At 37.8% G+C, this 20,061-nt stretch overlaps 1 protein-coding gene across 17 annotated transcripts in view; it reads right to left on the bottom strand.

Annotated features, from left to right (window-relative positions):
• Positions 1 to 20,061, bottom strand: part of ptprsa (protein tyrosine phosphatase receptor type Sa) — a 245,904-nt gene that overhangs the window by 103,940 nt on the left and 121,903 nt on the right. For all 17 annotated transcript variants that reach the window (XM_077535321.1, XM_077535315.1, XM_077535318.1 and 14 more), the window contains one exon: positions 17,495 to 17,636. In XM_077535321.1, coding sequence (XP_077391447.1) covers positions 17,495 to 17,636 — 142 coding nt within the window. The remainder of the gene's footprint in view (positions 1 to 17,494; positions 17,637 to 20,061) is intronic.

Genomic DNA, 20,061 nt, shown 5'->3' with positions numbered 1-20,061 from the left:
CTTTTCCTGAATGCTTGTTGTTACATACCCAGGAATAGAGTCAGATAGCATCTTTCCTCTCAAGCTTATAGGCTCTGTCGATAAAGGCGGCCATGCAAAAATAAACAGATCACTCATCGAGGGAGTGCTACTTCAAGGGTTATCCAGCCTGACTGTGAAGGCAAGAAGAAGCCAATAACATACGTTGATGCTATCCTAGCTATTCCCAAAGGCCCGCTCCACCAAAGCAGTCTCGTGATTGTATTTCTCCTCTGATGTGCACTTTTTGTCATGACGGATCTTTACAGGCCAAATAGAATCAATGAAAGTGCACTATCCATCAATGACAAGGCATTGTTTATTTTACCAAGAGCAGCCTTTACCATTTAGGCCAATAATCATTAGACTCCAGGTCGTGGGGGCGTCCACCTGCTGAGCTCATACATTCAATTAAGCAACAGGTTTTGAAATATAAATTCCGGTTGCTTCTACTGCAAAATGTTCTTTTCATAAGGGCATCAGCAGAGGCATGCCTTTCGAATCCCATATGAATGCAAGTCTGTACTGGCAGACAGCTCTCCAATCATCTCATCTTGACTTGCCTTGACTTTTTATAAACTGTCTATAATTTTGCTTTACCACTTAATATCATTACACAAGTGACAGGTGCAAAGCCTTTAATCAGCCTCTGGATAGTCGAGCCAGTGCTGATAATCTGCAGATTCATGCCTGCTGTTGCATTCAGCATGCTATCATGTGGCCTGCTTAAAAGGTCTGTCCTTTACACTCACTTAACTTTCCTGACTAATCCTCTTCCCTGTGGTTCACTGGTACCAAAAAAGTCATGGTTGCACCAAAGTCATACATTCTCACACAAAATATGAGGCTTATTTTTCTCACATCCTGTAGTTCAGAGTGACGTTTAGGTGTCGTGTACCAAAATAACGTCACTATGTGGTGCTGACTTTAACATTTAACCAATAAGGCAACAGAAATGTAATACCAGTAACTAAGATAGCATCAATCACAAGTCAATTTTTCTTTAATGAAATTGGGATGTTACAAACCAGAAGAGAAATAAATGGAGTGGAGAATTTCAAATTGAAAGAACTTTTTGAATTTTGCATCCAAATGTGTAACGAGCAGTAAGCAATAACAGTATAATAGTACATTCAATGCCATGAAAAAGTATTTGCCTTCTTCTCAAATTCTTACATTTTTTTGCAGTTTCCTCACTTTAACATTGATGTTAATATCAGACAAAGACAAAGTACATAAAGGGCAATTTTAAAACTTGCCATCTGTTTAAAAATAAATAAATAGATAAATAGATAAATAAATTAATAAATAAATAAATATATAAATAATTGCCCCTGTTGATGAATAAAGAATTAACTGTGGATAATCACTTTTTTTTTGTTTTACTTCCAGAACTGTTCAATCAAAAAAAAAAAAAAAAAAATCACTTGAACAGAACCTGTCTGGCACCCGTCTCAAAAGATCTCAAAATGCTGCAACAAAAAAGCCACAATAAAAAAATAAATAAATACAAAAATAAAAAATAAAAAAAAACAACAACAAAAAAACATCAAGAACAGATGATAAATAGACTGCATTCATTTATTAGTCTTGAAAGGGTTACAAATCCATTCCTAAAGCTTTAGGACACAAATGGAGAAAACACACAACAGTGGTTAAACAACAAGAGTGTCCAGCCTACAGAAATTACCCCAAGAACACAGCAACTACTCATCCATGAACTGACAAAGAACCCAGGAAAACATCTAAAAAACTGCCAGCCTCCCTTACTTCAGTTAAGGTCAGTGTTCATGACTGAAGGGAGTGACTGGGCAAAAATGGCATCCATGGTAGCATTCCAAGGAAAAACTCCTGCTAGATGCAAGCTGAACTTTTTGGAAGCTTTGCAGTCAAAACATGGTCATGGTACGTGATAGTCAGGCGCTGCTTTGCTCCATCAGGAGCTGGATGACTTGCTGTGATTTACAGAACCATGAATTTTCCTCTTTACTATTAAGTCCTGAGGGAGAACATTAAAGTGGGGAAACTACGTGGAGAATTTGAGAAGAGGGCAGACACTTTTTCACGGCACTGTATATAATAGAATATCTAAATGCATGTCTAAATACATTCATCAGGTGTCAACATTGGTTACGTTAATGGTGATACATCTGCGAAATCAATGATATCATAGGACGAAGAGGGAGCAAAACTTGATTTGTGGCCACTGCAGAAAATGCTATGGGGAGTAACGCCACCCCCCCACACCTATTACTCATATTATTATTTTCACTTACTGAAATGATTTAATTCCATCAGATGCATAATCAGGTTAACTGATTACCCAGTGCCGCAGCATGGACACACAGGCTATGAGCAGATATGAGCATCAATATTGCAAAGCGACGGCTGGGAGATTGACTCAGAGATTACAAGCAAGTAGGGGTGTTAAAAAAAATCGATTCGGCGATATATCGCGATACTACATCGCGCGATTCTCGAATCGATTCAATAATCGGCAGAATCGATTTTTTTCAGAATTTTTTTTTTTTTTTTTTTTTTTTTTTTTTTTTTTTTTTTTTTTTTTTTTTTAGGATTCACACCTTGAGCATGGAAGAATGTTATATGAACGGCACATTAAGCCTTAATATTTTTATTTTAATGCTGTTCAAATGTGAAACAGATTGCAAACTGTTTGTGTACAGTGGCTCACGGTTATAAGCCTCAAGTTTTAGATAAATATATTCATACAAATCTTACAGTGTACATGTACAAATTTACTGATAGTATTTTCTAAATTTGAATGGAAAAAAATCGCAACAATCGACTTATAAATTCGTATCGGGATTAATCGGTATCGAATCGTGACCATTCGTATCGGGATTAATCGGTATCGAATCGAATCGTGACCTGTGAATCGTGATACGAATCGAATCGTCAGGTACTAGGCAATTCACACCCCTACAAGCAAGAGAGAGATTTTAGCAGCTTTTAGCAATGTGTTTTGACAGTTATTTTGTGATGTGGCTATCAACAAATGTATATTTTACAATGTTTGTACTCAAAGATCAAAGCATTTTGAATCACAGTCCCCTGATTCTCTATTGGTATCCCTGTTGAATTGCTTTTGAGAGATACAAAATATGACGAGGGAAAAGAAGCACAAAGAGATCTCAGGGATAGAGAGAATAGCAACACAGGGGAAATCTAATCATAGCGAGTCTGGCCCCATCACGACTCACCCTCTCCAGATACCCATCTCAGTTGAATTATGGTTGTTACACAGCCAACCCTCCACCTATCCATACTTTGCACCGTTGTGAGAGGGATATGTTGCATTGGCATTCTTGACATCAAATGGGTATCATTTACTGTACTCGTACATCCAGGTATACAAAAACAGGATGTAGCATACCATGTATATAGATCGGTGTTACGCAGTAAATATTTTATATGGCATCAATCAGCTTTGCTGATCTGTGCGCATTGTATAACTGAACTAAACGAACAAACAAAAAAACAATGTATTTCAACTAAAGGTGTCAGTTTGTGGAACAATCTGGATTATAAAACTATATCATCTCAGTCCATTTGTATTTTTAAAAAAATGTATAAAAGCTCAATTACTGGAAAAATATTTATAGCACAAGGTCATGCTGTTAAATCATTATTTTCTAATTGTTACCTTGAAAGCATCTTGACAGCTTACTGTCATTTACAGGACTGTCTCAGAAAATTAGAATATTGTGATAAAGTCCATTATTTTCTGTAATGCAATTAAATAAACAAAAATGTCATACATTCTGGATTCATTACAAGTTAACTGAAATATTGCAAGCCTTTTATTATTTTAATATTGCTGATTATGGCTTACAGCTTAAGAAAACTCAAATATCCTATCTCAAAATATTAGAATATTTCCTCAGACCAAGTAAAAAAAAAAAGCCATAATCAGCAATATTAAAACAATAAAAGGCTTGCAATATTTTAGTTGATTTGTAATGAATCCAGAATGTATGGCATTTTTGCTTATTTAATTGCATTATAGAAAATAATGGACTTTATCACAATATTCTAATTTTCTGAGACAGTCCTGTATTTTGTGTTGATTATTATTTTATTTATTTATTTATTTTATTTTTGTGTTGATCAGGGGCAGATAAGTTCCGCTTCTTTCTGTCCCCTTCCATTTCTTTTTTAAAGAATGAAATCAAAGTTTTGAATTGAACTACAAAAGGTACCAGTATATAATAATAGTGAGCAAAATCATTACAATGTAAACATGGTTGTAAACTGATAAAGGGGTGAAAATGAAATGAAATTAAAAACACTAAGCACAACTGGCAGCTTTCAAGCACATTTTGCACCACCGCCAATTGTGAAGACAGCATCGGGACTAGGCCAAGTTCAAACTGGCGTTACAGCAAAGGGGCTTGGGAGGGTGTCATATAACAAAACAAAGACCACCTCCACTACAGGTAGCAACAAATTGCCACATTTTGTCACACATGATCAGCGTATTGTGTCTAATGCATGCATGTACCTTGGTAGATGACTACGAAATCATGATTCATTTGAACGGTTTATGATAAATCTCTGTCGTTGGAAACAACCAGTGGTAAAAAAAAAAGGGGCACAATATTTTAGGTTTAAATGAGTGGAATTTTATGAATTACGTCTTGCGCGTGTGTGTGAACAATAACACATCACAATCAGTCTGTTTGGAGAAGGTAATGACCATGTAAAAAACATAAAACAGGGATTTTTTTTTTTCCCAGTCTCTCTGGTTCTCTTTATCTATCTTGTCAGGCTCCTGAGGTGACTGGGCCAAGACAGGCACACTCCAGGGGGGATTGGAGATGAGGCCGGAGCCATTACAGGAAGTGCTTCAACGTAGAGAAACGTCAACCAGTCAGCTCTGGTTTACGGGAGGTTTGAGTGTGCGCTTCAGGAGGGCAGGAGGGAGTGAACCACGTTTCAGTGTGCCATACAGTATGAGTGATTGTGTTGCTTCACAGGCCTTTACAAATGTAAACACTTTCCGCTGTTTTATATTTTAAAAGTTAAAGTTGAAGGAGTAATTAAGAACAGATACAAATTATTCCCCATAAAAAAAATAAATAAATGACAGATTAAAACATTATGGTCGTAATAAACAAATGCTCCCCTTTGTACTGTATCTTTTTGCTGGAACATGTTCCTTGGAAATTACTGAAATTTTGCGAACAAAGCAAAGTTTTGTGTGTTAATGTTAAAATTAGTGTTGTTCCGATACCGATACTGGTACCAGCAGAGGTGCCGATACTGCATTAAAACAGTGGTATCGATATCGGTGAATACTCACAAGTAACATGCCGATACCATTAATTCCAACGCTAATATAGGATTTTGGATGCAGCATCTTGTGTCTTGCTCATGCACGCTCATTCACTGGTATGTGACATGTTCACTGCATGCCGATCTAAGACATCCTATTGGCCCTTGAATGCTCTGAACCAATAGCAGGACAGCTTTTTCATGTTGAGGAAAAAAATCTCAAGTATCGGTATGGTATAGGTATCGGCCGATACTGCAAAGCTGGGTATCGGTATCGGTATTGGGGGCCAAAAAAACGGTATCGGAACAACACTAGTTAAAATTATGTCGAGTTATTCACAACAAAAGTGAAATGTTATAATATTCCAAAACACAAATTAATGTTAAAGGCAGGGTCTTCTGTTTTCACTTAGGAAAATGCACTTTATAAATACAGGATGTATAGCCATGAATTCCTTCTCAATCGACACCTCTGGGCTTCTGTTAATGTGTGGTGGTGATTTTTTTCCTAACCCCAACCCCAAAGCTTGTATTTTGCTATTTTGTGTTGTTTGTCAACAGCAGGACGTTTCTGTGGACAGACAGTTGTTTACGCCTCCAGCCAATCGCAGAGCGGGGGGCGTGTCACTCCCTGTCGGCAGACGGGGGCGAATGTCGGCTGCATGATGTCACTCCCGCGGCAACTTGACAGCACGAACGGATTATTATTATTTTTTTCACTCACTCATGCTTGTGTGAGCGAGTGAGTGACGTCATGCAGCAGCCAACAAATTCGCCCGGTCCCATCTGGGGACAGTGAGTGACACGCCCCACGCCACCCCCCGCTCTGCGATTGGCTGGAGGGTTAAACAACTGTCTGTCCACAGAAATGTCCCACTGTTGACAAAACAAACACAAAATGGCAAAATACAGGCTGGGGGGGTGGGGGTTTAGAAAAAAATCACCACCACACATTAACAGAAGCCCAGAGGTGTCGATTGAGAAGGAATTCATGGCTATACATCCTGTATTTATAAAGTTCATTTTCCTGAGTGAAAATGGAAGACTCTGCTTTGAAACAAATTTGCTTAATTTAAAAACAAAACAAAACAAAAACAAACAAAAAAAAAACAAAAAAACATAATTTTGTCTCACAAGGGTTGTAAGTTCTACCAGCTTGAGGGTTCACCATCAAAGTGCCTTTTAAGTTTAAATGATCCAAGGTTATCATATCCATTTTTTAAAGTGTTGTTTACATGCATTGCATTAATCATCTCAGCTCATACGGCAGAACATTAAGAGGAGACCATGCTCCCATTTTCATAATTGCTAAAGGATTTGACGATAGATGGATGTGTGACACTAGGCTGGTAAGTCATTGTCCTGGGGAGCATTAAGCCTCACGCAATTATGCCTCTAATGACATATTTGAAGGTTGGCTTGATGAAGAGAACAACACGATTGAATAGGTAGTGGCTGGAAATGAGCAGAGGACTACTTCGATGGCTACCAGGTAATTGCTTAATGTTGACATGTAATTTGGAGGTGATGGGTGTATATGGCAAAAAATAAATAAAAGGTCAAAGAGGATTACAGCTTTCAAAAGGGTGAATGATGGTTAGAGTGTTAGGCAAATATGTCACTTAAAAAGATTTCTGCAAGAGAATGTGTGTTTAGTATTAAAAAGCTATTTCACGAGAAAAGAGGACAAAAGATCATTTCCTTCTGTCGTCAGTATTTGGCAGATTAATTTGTTGAGTGATCCTAATGGAGAGAAGCTTGAGCATTCCAAATCGAATGAGGTGTTTCCCCAAAACTTCCAAAAGTCACAAGTCTATAAATAAGTTTTTGCTTTAAGATTAGTTCAGTTTAGACTGAAATTCCAAACCTGTCTAGGTTCTTGCCATTTAATTTAATTGCCATTTAAAAATAAAATCATTTTATTTCAAATTCAAGACATAGATATAGGGTTAACTTGTGAACAAAATGAACAGGGAGAGTAGCCTTTTCATTGAATCTGACTCTCTTCACTTTGAATTCAGAAAGTTGTGCTGTGTTTTCTTAAGCACAACAACAATGAAAACAGCAGAGGCCCCAGAACTGAACCCTGTGGAACACCATACAACCCCGTTATACAGTACATGTGAATTCATATTGCACATATTTGTCAGACCACAGTAGGAATATAGTATCATAGTAGGAATATATTACGATAAATAAATCATACAATATACCATCAAAACAGTCAAAAGTCGACTACTAAGCGCATCAAATTCCTTGTAGCACAGCTAGGCCAAGCAATGTAGCGTGATCACCTATGGCCAAATAAGGTGTATCATGATGAATCATTTGAGTCAGGTGTTTTGTGGTGTGTGAGTTTGATGTTTAGTCTACTTCTTTATGTATTTATTTATCTCTTTATTCACTACTTCTTATTTGTTCACTGATGTAAAATGTATTTACTCGTAAAAAAAGACAAAAACAAAAACAAACAAACCCGTATTCACACTTCAAAATGTTTGCTTTGTTCTTGTTTACTGCAAAACTGATGTTTATGTACGTTACTTTGTATACAGCAACGCCTGTTCTTAAAGCGCTTTATAAATAAAGTTGAGTTGAGTTGAGGTGTGTGTCTTGATCTCTGCAAGCTGAACCCCTGAGACTGACTCGGCGAATCCCTCGGGTTTGAGCTCCAGTTTTCACATACCATACTGCAATTTCTAGAGTATGTTAATTCATTTCTTCGAAAAGATTTCAAATGCATTTTTGTACTGAAGAAATGGGATTCATAAAATCTGCAGTCTGAAATTAGCACTGACATTACAGCAGGACTTCAGTTCAATCAGCTGAGCCCAGAGGGCCTACATCACAACCACTGTGGAGAACAACTTCAGTCACCTGGGCTGGTAAGCTCATTTATATGTCGAAGAAAAAAGGAGATAGTCATCCAATCTCTTCTTTATGCATGAGATGGGCCACTCAAAGGTCATCACTCGCACCGATTCTAATCATCAGAAACCACCTTTCTTTCCCAACTCTCACTCCCTGCACACGTGAGGTAAAAATGTTGATTAGATTTTAACACATTATGGTCAAGGGCCTAAAAGGGTAGAATGTATTTTCATGTAATCTTCTTGCTAATAAATCTGAGTATCGTCCTAAATAAGCATACCTAGTAAAGTAGCTACTACATAAAACCAATGTACCGTATTTTCCGCACTATAAGGCGCACTTAAAAGCCTTCAATTTTTTCAAAAGCTGACCATGCGCCTTATAATCCAGTGCGCCTTATATATGGATCAATATTGAGCCGCAACCGGTCTCGCTGTCAAGACGCTATCGTTGCCCCTGCACGATCGGTGACGCGCATGCGCAAAAGATCCCGCCATCTTGGATTGCTAGCTAATACTAATACTTTACCTCAGAGAAAATAGTAAAACAGCTGTTTATTCATTTTGGGAGTGAATGGAGTTGTCAGAAAGCTGGTTTGTAATCTATTAAGAAAGTTTGACTGACCTATCTGACTGTTTTGTTGACATTCCCTTTAGCGCAGCACCATCTAATGGATGCAGAACGTAACCCCAGCCTCTACTGTAGCCCCTTATATATGGAAAAACTTTTCAAATATGTCATTCATTGAAGGTGCGCCTTATAATGCGGTGCGCCTTATAGTGAGGTGCACTTTATATATGGAAAAAGTTTGAAAATATGTCATACATTGAATGTGCGCCTTATAATGGGGTGCGCCTTATAGTGCGGAAAATACGGTATATATTGACATGACGCATAGAATTATTGCTTACTTTGCTGAGATGAATCATTAAAATAACATTTTACAATTGAGTTGTCAGAATAATATAACCATTCAAGAATAATTTTAAAATAATCTCAAAAACCTTTTTCTCTCCGTTCAGTCCACAGAAAATGATCCACATATCTGCACTTTCCATCAATGACAAACCAAACAGAAAACCCGTACTTCTATTTCTACAACTCACTTTCTACCTCCTCTTCTCTTCATCATTCCCTTTCTCCCTCTCCTTTCCCCCCTTTTACCACATGGTCCTTATATTGGCTTTGGCTAGATGTACGGGGTCACCAGGGTTACTCTGCTTGAGCAAGAATGATATAAAATTGATGACGAAAGCTCAGATGTCAGCCACCTTGAGTTAGAGGCTCCCTTCACTTATCTTGCCTCATTGGTACTGCCTTTTCATTTACTCCATCCTCCGCCTGTCTTCCCTGCACTCAACTTATGTCTCCAATGTTAGCTTGCTATCACACATGACTACAGCATTACACGTTCCAAGGATCAATGAATTCAGGTGCTATAAACTGTTATCTGCTTTTTCGAAGCTTCCAGTCAAAGACAAATACTTGAGACAATGCTATTTTGGCTTCATGTACTGGATGATAGGATGACCATATTTTAACATTCGGCCAGGCCTCGAGACCCTCGCATGTCTGCTCAAAGATGTACATACAATTATAACTATTTTAACGTATGCCTCCTCTGTGTGGGTAGAAAATAAAACAAAAACATAACTCTCTTACTTGATGAATTAATAAATAAATAAATAAATAATGCTCTAAGTCCAACCTTTCTTGGTTCCATGGTTTCCATTCTTTTTTTTTCTTTTTTCTTTTTCCCAATGGTAAGTGCCAGGATTGATTTCACGTCCTCTGGTTTGTGAGCGTAGTATTTAATGTAGTATTTATACAGCATTTAAATGTGACAGGAAGTGACACATGTAAAATGACCCTTTTTCATTTAGAAATAAATCTTTTTTTAGTTACTATAAATAATAACACGCACACAAAAAAACTGCCTGTCTTTTCCCTTACACCCCTCGCAATCTACTTGGGAGCAGTCTGCAGTCAACCAACAGATGCATTCCGCGTCCCATTTGCCGCACAATGAAAACTGGACGTATTCATAAATTTATAAAACCCGCCTGGACACCCAGACTGGATGGAACAAAGTGGCAATGTAGCAAAAGAGTGCATTTGGTCACCCTAAACAGTCAAGGCAACAGCAATAGACGCAACCAGAGTATTCGTAACAACAACTTGGAGGTTTTCCAAACAACTCTGGGCATCCAATCTTCTGTAGACAAACCGCTCACGAGCACATTTCATGAGATTTTACGAGAATTATGAGATCTTGCGTGACGGGACCTCATGAAAATTACACCTCAGAAGCCAAACACCCTTCAATGGAAACACCGATTGTGCATGTACAAATTGTATTTTATTGAAATTGTAGAAATAGCACTTTGATTTTGCAAAAAACTATTGAATTTTATCAAAGACATTCCCCCGGCTTCTTTACAATGCTTCACCTACAGCTCAGAGTTATTGTTTATTTGAACCCATCAGTTATTACAGTCAATACGAGAGATCACGAGATTGCAATTTAAGGATCCTTGGCACCCTCATACTGGTCAGTGGACCCTTCAATAATATTTCCCTCTCTCATTAACAAACACATTCACACAACAATTAGGCTGTGTGATGAGCAGCAATAAAACTCTGCAGTCTGCACCTCTTGTGTGCCAATGTGAAGGGCGCATAGTATACGGTATCACAAATTCACACACCTTGTGATCATCAACATGTTGCTGGTGGCCAAAATAAAGACACGCACACAAAAAAACTGCCTGTCTTTTCCCTTACACCCCTCGCAATCTACTTGGGAGCTGTATATTAATATTAATACTCAATTCATTATTATTGTTGTTGTTGTTATCTATTTTTTAACTGTTTTTACATCAGAATTCCTACTCTGCAGCCTAGTAAGCGCGACCATATTTTACTCCAATGATACTCAAAAGAGCTTCCAGATACAGTACTAGTCCCACTCTATCACCCTCTGGTGGGCTTCGTCCCACACTCTACTTGGCTGAAACTCTTATTGTTGAATTTTTATCCCGCTGGGCTTTGGCTGAGCCGCTGATCCCTGTCACCACAGCAGCATCAAACTGCACATAGCACATCCAAAAAGTCAGAAAGTCAAATACATGGACAGCATTGATATTTTTGGAGAATATATTTCGCAGATCAACTATTCCCTTAGATTCGTGACTGAAAAACACTACATTACATACAGTGAGTGAAATTATTGCCAATAACAGGACTGAAATCAGCCAATGTATTTTTTTTTTACATTTTTATTGGAAAGCTAATAATTTCTATTTACATTGTGCATACATTATTTCAAACTGTTCACTACTCTTCAATTTGAATTATTGAAAAACAGGGAGTACACTACTTTTGTCATTCCAAAGACATAAAAAGAGAAATTGGCAACTTATGACCAATCGTAAAAAGATTCAGATGGAATCAGATAAAATAGGTTTTTATTTTTATATTCAGTAAAAGATTTTCTTTTACATCTCAGAAGGAAAATGAAAGTGTTTCAAAATCTGATTAAATCTGATTACCAATGTGATCCTATTTTTAAGTTTTAACCATTTCCTTATTATGATGGACTTCTTACTTACTCTCAAAAGTGCAAATACTGCCAGCCTTATCGTGCCACAAGAACAGCCTAAAAGTTTTAGAAGGGAATTTCTTGATTTATTTTTTTCTGATTCTTGCAGGAGCCGAGTTATCACGCTGCCATCACTACAGAGTTCCAGCTAGAAGTCAATCACTTTAATTCTATCATGGTATGGTGACAAAATAAACACAAATAAGACTTACATTGTGCTTTCCATGTAAAATGGGAAGTAAGTAGCACTACCTGTATTGTTGGAGATACAGTATGTATCGTATGCCATCAATTATTAAATATTGTCATTGGCTGCTTCCTTGCTCTCTCTATAGTTGTTGAATACAAGCAAGAAAGGTCACCACATATGCAGAAGGACAAGAGGGGCTTAGATGTCTTACTGATAGAAGCAATCTTTTTCTTCACTGTCTCTGGATACACAAATGCAGGCACACACAAGTAAACATCTATTCACACCAGCTGCTGGCATGCTTATTTGCACACACTCTACAAACAATAAATCAGGTCTCTCTTGCTCTCTCTCTCTCTCTGTCCTGCATACGAACGTGGACACGCGTAACCATGCACACGCACGCACACGCACACCTTTCACAATGAGCCTAATTAATTTTTTCGGCAATCCAGCACATGCCTTGCCATCACATCGTTCTCGAAAACAAACATTAATAAGGTATTCATGCCCTCGACAGCAGAACACAACAGTATTAGCACTCCTTCGCGCTAAAAAAAAAAGAAAAAAAAAGAAAAAGACAGCCAGACCAAAACAATGCAAATTAAAAATACAACAATATAGAATGTCACGTAGAGATGTAAGTTAGATGTAAGTTTTGTAGACCTCAAACTTATAACAGGTAGCTCCAAGTGTATTTTAATTTAACTTCTAAGACAAATTGCAACTACATCATCATAAACAAGACTCCTAAGGATGAATTTATCAGTACCCCAAATCCTTTGTTCGAAAACAGAACATGTCACTAAACTTCAAGGTTTTTTATTTTTATTTTTTAAAGCAATACTTGAGCCCCTGCTTCTTTTTTTTTTAGTTCGCTATTCAAAGATTAGCCTATTTATTTTTTCCAACTGTGAAAAGAACAGCTATTTTCTGAAACACTCACCTTTCCACAGTTTATGTGCTCACTGCACTGCCCTAAGAGGCTACTGGATAGCACCAAAGCCCTCGATGATAGGAGAGCACACATGGTGTCAAAGAATTATTATGAACTGATATATTCGACTAAGAAATTTCTATGTCGAGAGGACCTGCATTTAGCCTGGGTTGTTTGTGATATGGAAAACCTCTCTCTCTTTGAGCCCCTGCTTTATTTTTGGTACACTATTCAAATATTCGACTATTATTATATTTTTCCGCCTGTGAAAAGAAGAACTATTTGCTGAAACACCTTTTTCACAGTTTATATGTGCTCGCTGTACTGCCCTAAGAGGCTACGGAATAGCACCAAAGCCCTTGATTATACATTTCGACTGAGAGACTAAGAAATTTTGAGCAGACCTAAATTCAGCCTGGGTTGTTTGTGATTTGGAAAATCTTTATTTGTTTTTGTTATGCTCAGTGGCTATTAAAAGATTAGTAGCCATTCATTTCACAGTAATGTAAGATGAGCTTGAAATTATATAATATTTTAAAACTATTAATATTGTGTGTTTTTTGATATACGTGGTCATATAGCAGTTCACAAAATACATTAGAATACATTATGTCAATTATTTTATGACAAATTTGATGAACTTATCATTTTAATGATTTACTTACTTAGTGCTAACTAGTTAGCACACACTAATAGTAGGGATGTAACGATAATGGCAATATTGTGATATTGTGATTTTAAAACTGCACAATATTATCGTTATGTTCATGATATTTAAAAGCTACACATTAAAAAAAGTCAAGTTGATTTCCATTTGTGCAGTTGTAGCACCATCTGGTGGCTAGTTTTTTGGTGCAGTTTAATTTTCATTAGGGATGTTTTGGCCCTTCTATGTCTAATAGATGAAGGGGATTTTAATGTGTTTGTGAAGCAAGTCAGTGTGTGAAGGAACTGTTATGTGTGCTTGCATTAGGTGAGTAAGTGCCTCAATATTGGAGGTTGTTTATATGTATTGCTGTTATGTACAAAAGCACAACATTGTGCTTTTTTTTTTTTTAGTCTGAGCTCTTTTTTTGTTTTTACAATATTGTGACCTTTTTTAAATATCGGCAACCTCCCCACAATATCGTGATAATTATCATATCGTGAGCTTCATATCGTGATATTTGGATATTGTTACATCCCTAGCTAATAGGGGTATAAACTAAGGTAAACATCCAAAATAAATGTATTGTTATTACAAAAATAATGAACACAATCTGATGCAAACAAAGGCAAAATAAACACCTATGCTGAACATGGTGGGAACAAAACAACAGCAGCAACAACAAAAAAAACATTACCAGGACTACCAAAATCCAAATGCCAAATTGGCAGCCTCAATTGCACCCCCTACCGATAGAAAACATACAGTACGTTGACAAAAATATATTTACCTGTTCCTACCACCCAATGGGAAATTACACTACACAAGAGGAAGAGGGAGGCTAAAAATATATTTAAGGAATCAGTGCGGTGGATAAAAACCAGGCTTGGAACTTGGCATGCAGAGAGAAAAAGCTTTGGAGAGACTTTAGAGAGATGGTGATGAGAGACCGAGAGGGTTTGATTGGTTCCACCTGGTTGGGAGTGGTAAAGCAAAGTACGCTTCACTTGAGCACCCGCGTGCTATATTCCACTACTTTTGCAATATAGAAAAAAAAAAAGAATCTAACTCCTTGGGAAGCCTTTTTGGAAAAATGCATTCATACAGTAGTAACCATGAGGGTGCAACCCAGACGAAAACAAGTAGGAAGCAGAAAACTCTGACAGTATGGTAAGTGGAATGGTTACCATACACCAGACAGTCTCACGTGGAAACAACAGCAACAAATCCCTTAACTAACCAATAAAGATGTTCCTGTAAGAGAGAAAAAAAAAACACAACATCTCAAACAGCATGTTCAGTCGGCTTCCAAGAGAACGCCTCGTTCGCTTGTCGGCCCTCCTTCCAATAACTCCCAGAGGACGTTGTGCAGCCAGATGGCCAGTATCTTGGCTTTTCAGCTAAGGTTTTGGGATAGCCAAGACAGCATCACTGTCAAATATATTTAAACTTGCCCTAATCACATACGGTACACACAAATATAGAAAGGTCACTGAAACTCAAATGTCACTAATCTCTTCGTAGGATTTAAAAAAAAAAAAGTTTGAATTGTCAAGCATGTGTTTGTTTACAAACACGTAGCCCGGCAGGCTTGTGTACTATTTTTTTTTTACTATGCTCTGACCATACAAACTTTCTATTTATGTGCACAGGCACTGCCTGCAAATACCCGGCCAAACCAGCCATCTTGACATCCCAGAACACGGCCGCTCTCTTTAATGTCGATGTGTCCCATGCGGCTTGTCCCGTGTCCCATAATCCGCTCTGCCCCTGTTCCAAGAGCCAATATTCATTTTTTTTCCACCTCACCTATTCCACATTGCCCCCTTTGTCCCCCTTCATCTCTATCCAAGGCCTCATTTTATTTTCCTGCCTACTGCTCTTCTGGTTTGCTCCACTTGCCTCCCTCCTAGTCCTCGCCTCTGTCTCAGTGCAACAAAACTATCTTTCTTCAAAATTGCTTGTCTAAATATTGTATTTTGACTTGTTATTTATATATACAGTTTTTCTGTTATCAAGTCATCCTATGTCTAATATTATACTGCACTTAGTTTGAATATTTATAGCAAGATATTACAATATTGTCCATGAAATTGTAAATCTTTTCCCAGAGTGTGACCTTTACATGACTTGCATTAACATAAATTACATCAAATACACAAATTGTCAAAAATGTGAAGATCCATACCCTTTCAATGGCAGTCAACCTTAGCATATGTTATAGATGTCATGTTTTCCGTGTGGTTGACCAGACCTATCTCGCTCAGTCCAGTCATGGCGACCATTCCTCTCACGTCCCATCCTGTCAATCAGCTTCTCCTTGTCTGGCCAGGTATTGGCGACCAGTCCTCTCACATCCCGTCATGTCAAGCAGCTTCCCCTAGTCCGGCCAGGTCTTGGCGACCAGTCCTCTCACATCCCGTTATATCAACCAGCTTCCACTCGTCCGGTCAGGTCTTGGCGACCAGTCCTCTCACGTCCCGTCCTGTCAACCAGCTTCCCCTTGTCTGGCCAGGTCTTGGCGACCAGTCCTCTCATGTCACGTCATGTCAACCAGATTCCCTTTGTCCAGTCAGGTCTTGGCGACCAGTTCTCTCACATCCCATCATGTCGACCAGCTTCCCCTTGTTAAGTCAGGTCTTGGCGACCAGTCCTCTCACTTCCTGTCATGTCAACCAGCTTCCCTTTGTCCAGTCAGGTCTTGGCGACCAGTCCTCTCACGTCCCGTCATGTCAACCAGCTTCCCGTTGTCCGGTCAGGTCTTGGCGACCAGTCCTCTCACGTCCCGTCATGTCAACCGGCTTCCCCTTGTCCGGTCAGTTATTGACGACCAGTCCTCTCACATCCCGTCCTGTCAACCAGCTTCCCTTTGTCCGGTTAGGTCTTGGCGACCAGTCCTCTCACGTCCTGTCCTGTCTTTTACTTGTTTGTCAATACATTTCCTCACATTTCTCTCCATGACATGTGTCTCTGCAATTGGATCCATCCACCACGTTCCCGCCCCACCAAACATGACAATAAAGGTCCACAAATGTGGAATGACCTGGACAATGATATAAAACATTCTGCCTCTTTCACCATTTTCAAAAGAAAATTGAAACATAACTTAGATACGAGACATGCATCTGATGATTTTGTGGCCTAGTTTTCTTTTCATTTTTTTTTTCACCGTTTGAAACTCTAGTACATGGAACAGAAAGGTTACGAGGGTTATTAAGGTTTGAGCTTCAAAGAGTTAATTTTTCAGTGTAATGATTGTTTAGCAATATTTTTTGTCTGTATTTTGCATTGTGGAAATGAACAAAAACAAACAAACAAAGTATTTGCACCACTCTAGCTACTAAAACCAATCACAAAAAATAAATAAATAAATAATATTTTTAGCGTGCTGTGCAAGCCAGGCCTAAACCTCCCCACACACATCCCACCTCATCCCTCTGACAGCCAGCAGGGCCTACCATGTGCATTGTCAGCCAACTATAGCTCCGCTTCATCCAGTCCATGGCAGATGGCAGCGGGAGAGAACAGATAGGACGTGGTGTGCGCGCACGTGCGTGTGCATGTGTGTGTGAAGAAAAATTGCATGTGACCACGCATTATCTTCCTCTTAGAACATATGGTAGAACGTAAAAAGAAACTAACACCTATAGGAGGCATTCACTAAAGCAAACCTCACATTTCTGGTACCTGATAATCTCATCATGGTGTCTATTTATTCATTTATTTTTTTGGTCAAAGTGAATGACGTAAAAATTACTGTAGCTGGTCAAATTTGCAATATTTTTTTATGATGTGATGTAGTCGTTCAGCCAAATAAGATTCCTTCAGTCTGTGACAAACACACTACAAAAACTCTCAAGGTAAGATATGATGTTCACTTTGTGATTTATTATGTAGTTTCCCCCTCTGCGCGCTCTTTCATAATGCAGGACTCACCTCGGATGATCGACAGCTTGGCGTTGACTGTGAGCTCGCCCTCGCTGTTCTCCGCCACGCATTCATAGATGTTCTCGTCACGCGGTGCGCGGAGAGGCTGAATCCGGAGCACCGCGCCGGCACCTTCGTCGAATTCGATGTTCTGTTGGTCCAAAGTGAAAAATCAAAAGTGTCTGATTCGGAATTCCGAGAAAACATGTCTAACAGGTCATACTTGATATGCCATATATGAGAAATCATGATCAGTCAGTGGATTACACAAAAATTACTTACCGGTACCTATTTCCACAAAATTTTAATCAATTGACTTTACATCAATTGATTAAATAAGAAGATGACATTTTATTTTATATTTAAGTGTATTCCAAAACAATTTTTCCACATTACCGATGTTTTTTATTAATTAATTAATTAATTAATTAGTTTGTTTATTTATTTATTTATTTATCTATTATTATTCATCAATTTAAAAAAAAAAAGTTAAAAACAACAATTAAGCAACATCACAACAAAGGGATTGATGTTGTACAAACCAACCTTTTTGAAACCGGTTCAATTACTTGGTTTCGCCACTGTTATACAAAGTAAAAGCAAATGTTTGCAAATGTCTTATTTTGATAAAACACAAAAAGATAATCAACCTACTTTCATGCAAGACTAAAGAGTGGCTGAAATTAGAGGATTTGGACAATTTTAACTGAAACAATTTGAATTGATAGATAAAATAGTTGTCAATTAATTTGATAATCAATTACTTGTTGATTAATCCATTAAATTAAATAGGACATTAACAATGTATCATCAAACAGAGCAGTGCATTTTCAAATTTTAGGTTGTGTCGATAATTTGTTAAAAAAAAAAAAAAAAAAAACAGACCTGCATGGGGACTCAGCAATTGATATTGTTATTAATTTGGATTTGTGAAAAGGGTAACCCTAACCCCAGCACAAAATGGCTGTCTTTCCTAAATGGAATGTATTTTATTTATTTATTTATTATTTTATTTTTTTAGCATGAAAAATCACAAATTACGGTAACACTTTCACAACAAGTACACTTCAATAGAATTTAAAATTTCAAATCTGGTCTGTAACTGTCCAAATACATCTGAACTTAACAACAAATGAATTCATTCATCAAAAACATTACACAAAAAATGCAAAGTATTGTATGACTGCACTGTTATATATTGTGTTAATATCCCAGATCAGCCGTGCTTACAGTCCAGTGGTTAGGGACCCCTGCCTTATAAGGAATATTTTATATCCCAAAGTATTCTTTCGATTTCTATGCAGGCAGATCTTTTTCAAACACTTTTTTTTTTTTTTTTTTTTTTCGAGCTGTAATGGCTGACAAGTTGAGATGGTCAATCCGAGAGTCCATCTGACAGCAAATCCCGGCTATTTTTCCAAAGTCGGGCTATCACTGAAGCAAAGAGGGGTTTCCTGCGGAGATCTTTGGGTTGCAGCTAAACTACAAGAATTAAATATGTGTCTTGAGCAGCCTGCTGCTCCATTGCTGCGTGTCTCAGGGCTGAGCAGTTAATTAGGCAAAAACACTGCAGAGCAGAGCATCACGATCAATATCAAAGCATCTGTCCTGAGGGTGGATACAGTAGGAAAAAAAAAAAAATAATACTTCAAAAACCCTTCAAATGTATTTTTCATTGCATGCAAAGCGGTAAGAGAAATGACCGTTTTCGCAGGCTCCGTCATGCCCTTGGCTTTGTTTTGCACTTAACATGCAGCAGAGGAGGAGAGCACAACTTTTTATTTTGTCCTCTACCGAAAAGCTCGGTCCTCCCTGATGATGTTGTCATTTCTTGCTTTTTTCCCTCTCTCCCATGTGGTCCCTTGACGCCGCAGTATGTGCATGCCTGTCTCCATGCAATGCACTTGTTAACGATGCCACTTTTTAATTAAAAGACGCTGAGCATCAATCAAGAGTTTTGGTGATTCAGACTGGGAGGCCAGTTTATATATGAACAACAAACATAGGAAATAACAACATTGAATCAGTCATGTGTTACTGCATCACAGTCTGATTTGGGGCCGCAGCAAAAAAGGGGAAAATTGAACTGCATTGGACAGTTAGGACTGCTATAAAGCTGTAAAAATTAATTTTAATAATCGAGTAATCGTTTGGACCCATTTTTTTTTTTGTAAAATTGTCAAAATCCTCTGATTTCAGCATATCAACAGTAGTTGTTCACTGATTTCTGCCATCCTGTGTTTAATCAAATTAAGACCTTTGCAAACATATGTTTTGACTTTAGAAAACAATGACTGAATCAGTAAAATAGTACAACATCAATATCCCTTTTATTTACAATCAGTATACGTACACAAAGTGCGAAATAATTACCAATCACTGGTTAATAAACAGTAATCAGGGAAAAGATTTTGTAATACGCTTTAATGCAAAGTTAAATTAATCAGATTAATCAATTGAATAATTGATAGATTAATTGATTTTGAAAATATTCGCTAGTGACAGCAATAGACTGCAAAAAAAAAAAAAAAAAAAATCATTGGTACCCCACTATCCACTCTTGGGGACTTGCCTGC

The sequence above is a fragment of the Festucalex cinctus genome, chromosome 10, assembly GCF_051991245.1.
Source record: "Festucalex cinctus isolate MCC-2025b chromosome 10, RoL_Fcin_1.0, whole genome shotgun sequence".
NCBI lineage: Eukaryota > Metazoa > Chordata > Actinopteri > Syngnathiformes > Syngnathidae > Festucalex > Festucalex cinctus.
Note: the sequence above shows the minus strand (reverse complement) of the source record. Positions and strands in the feature narration are given on the sequence as shown.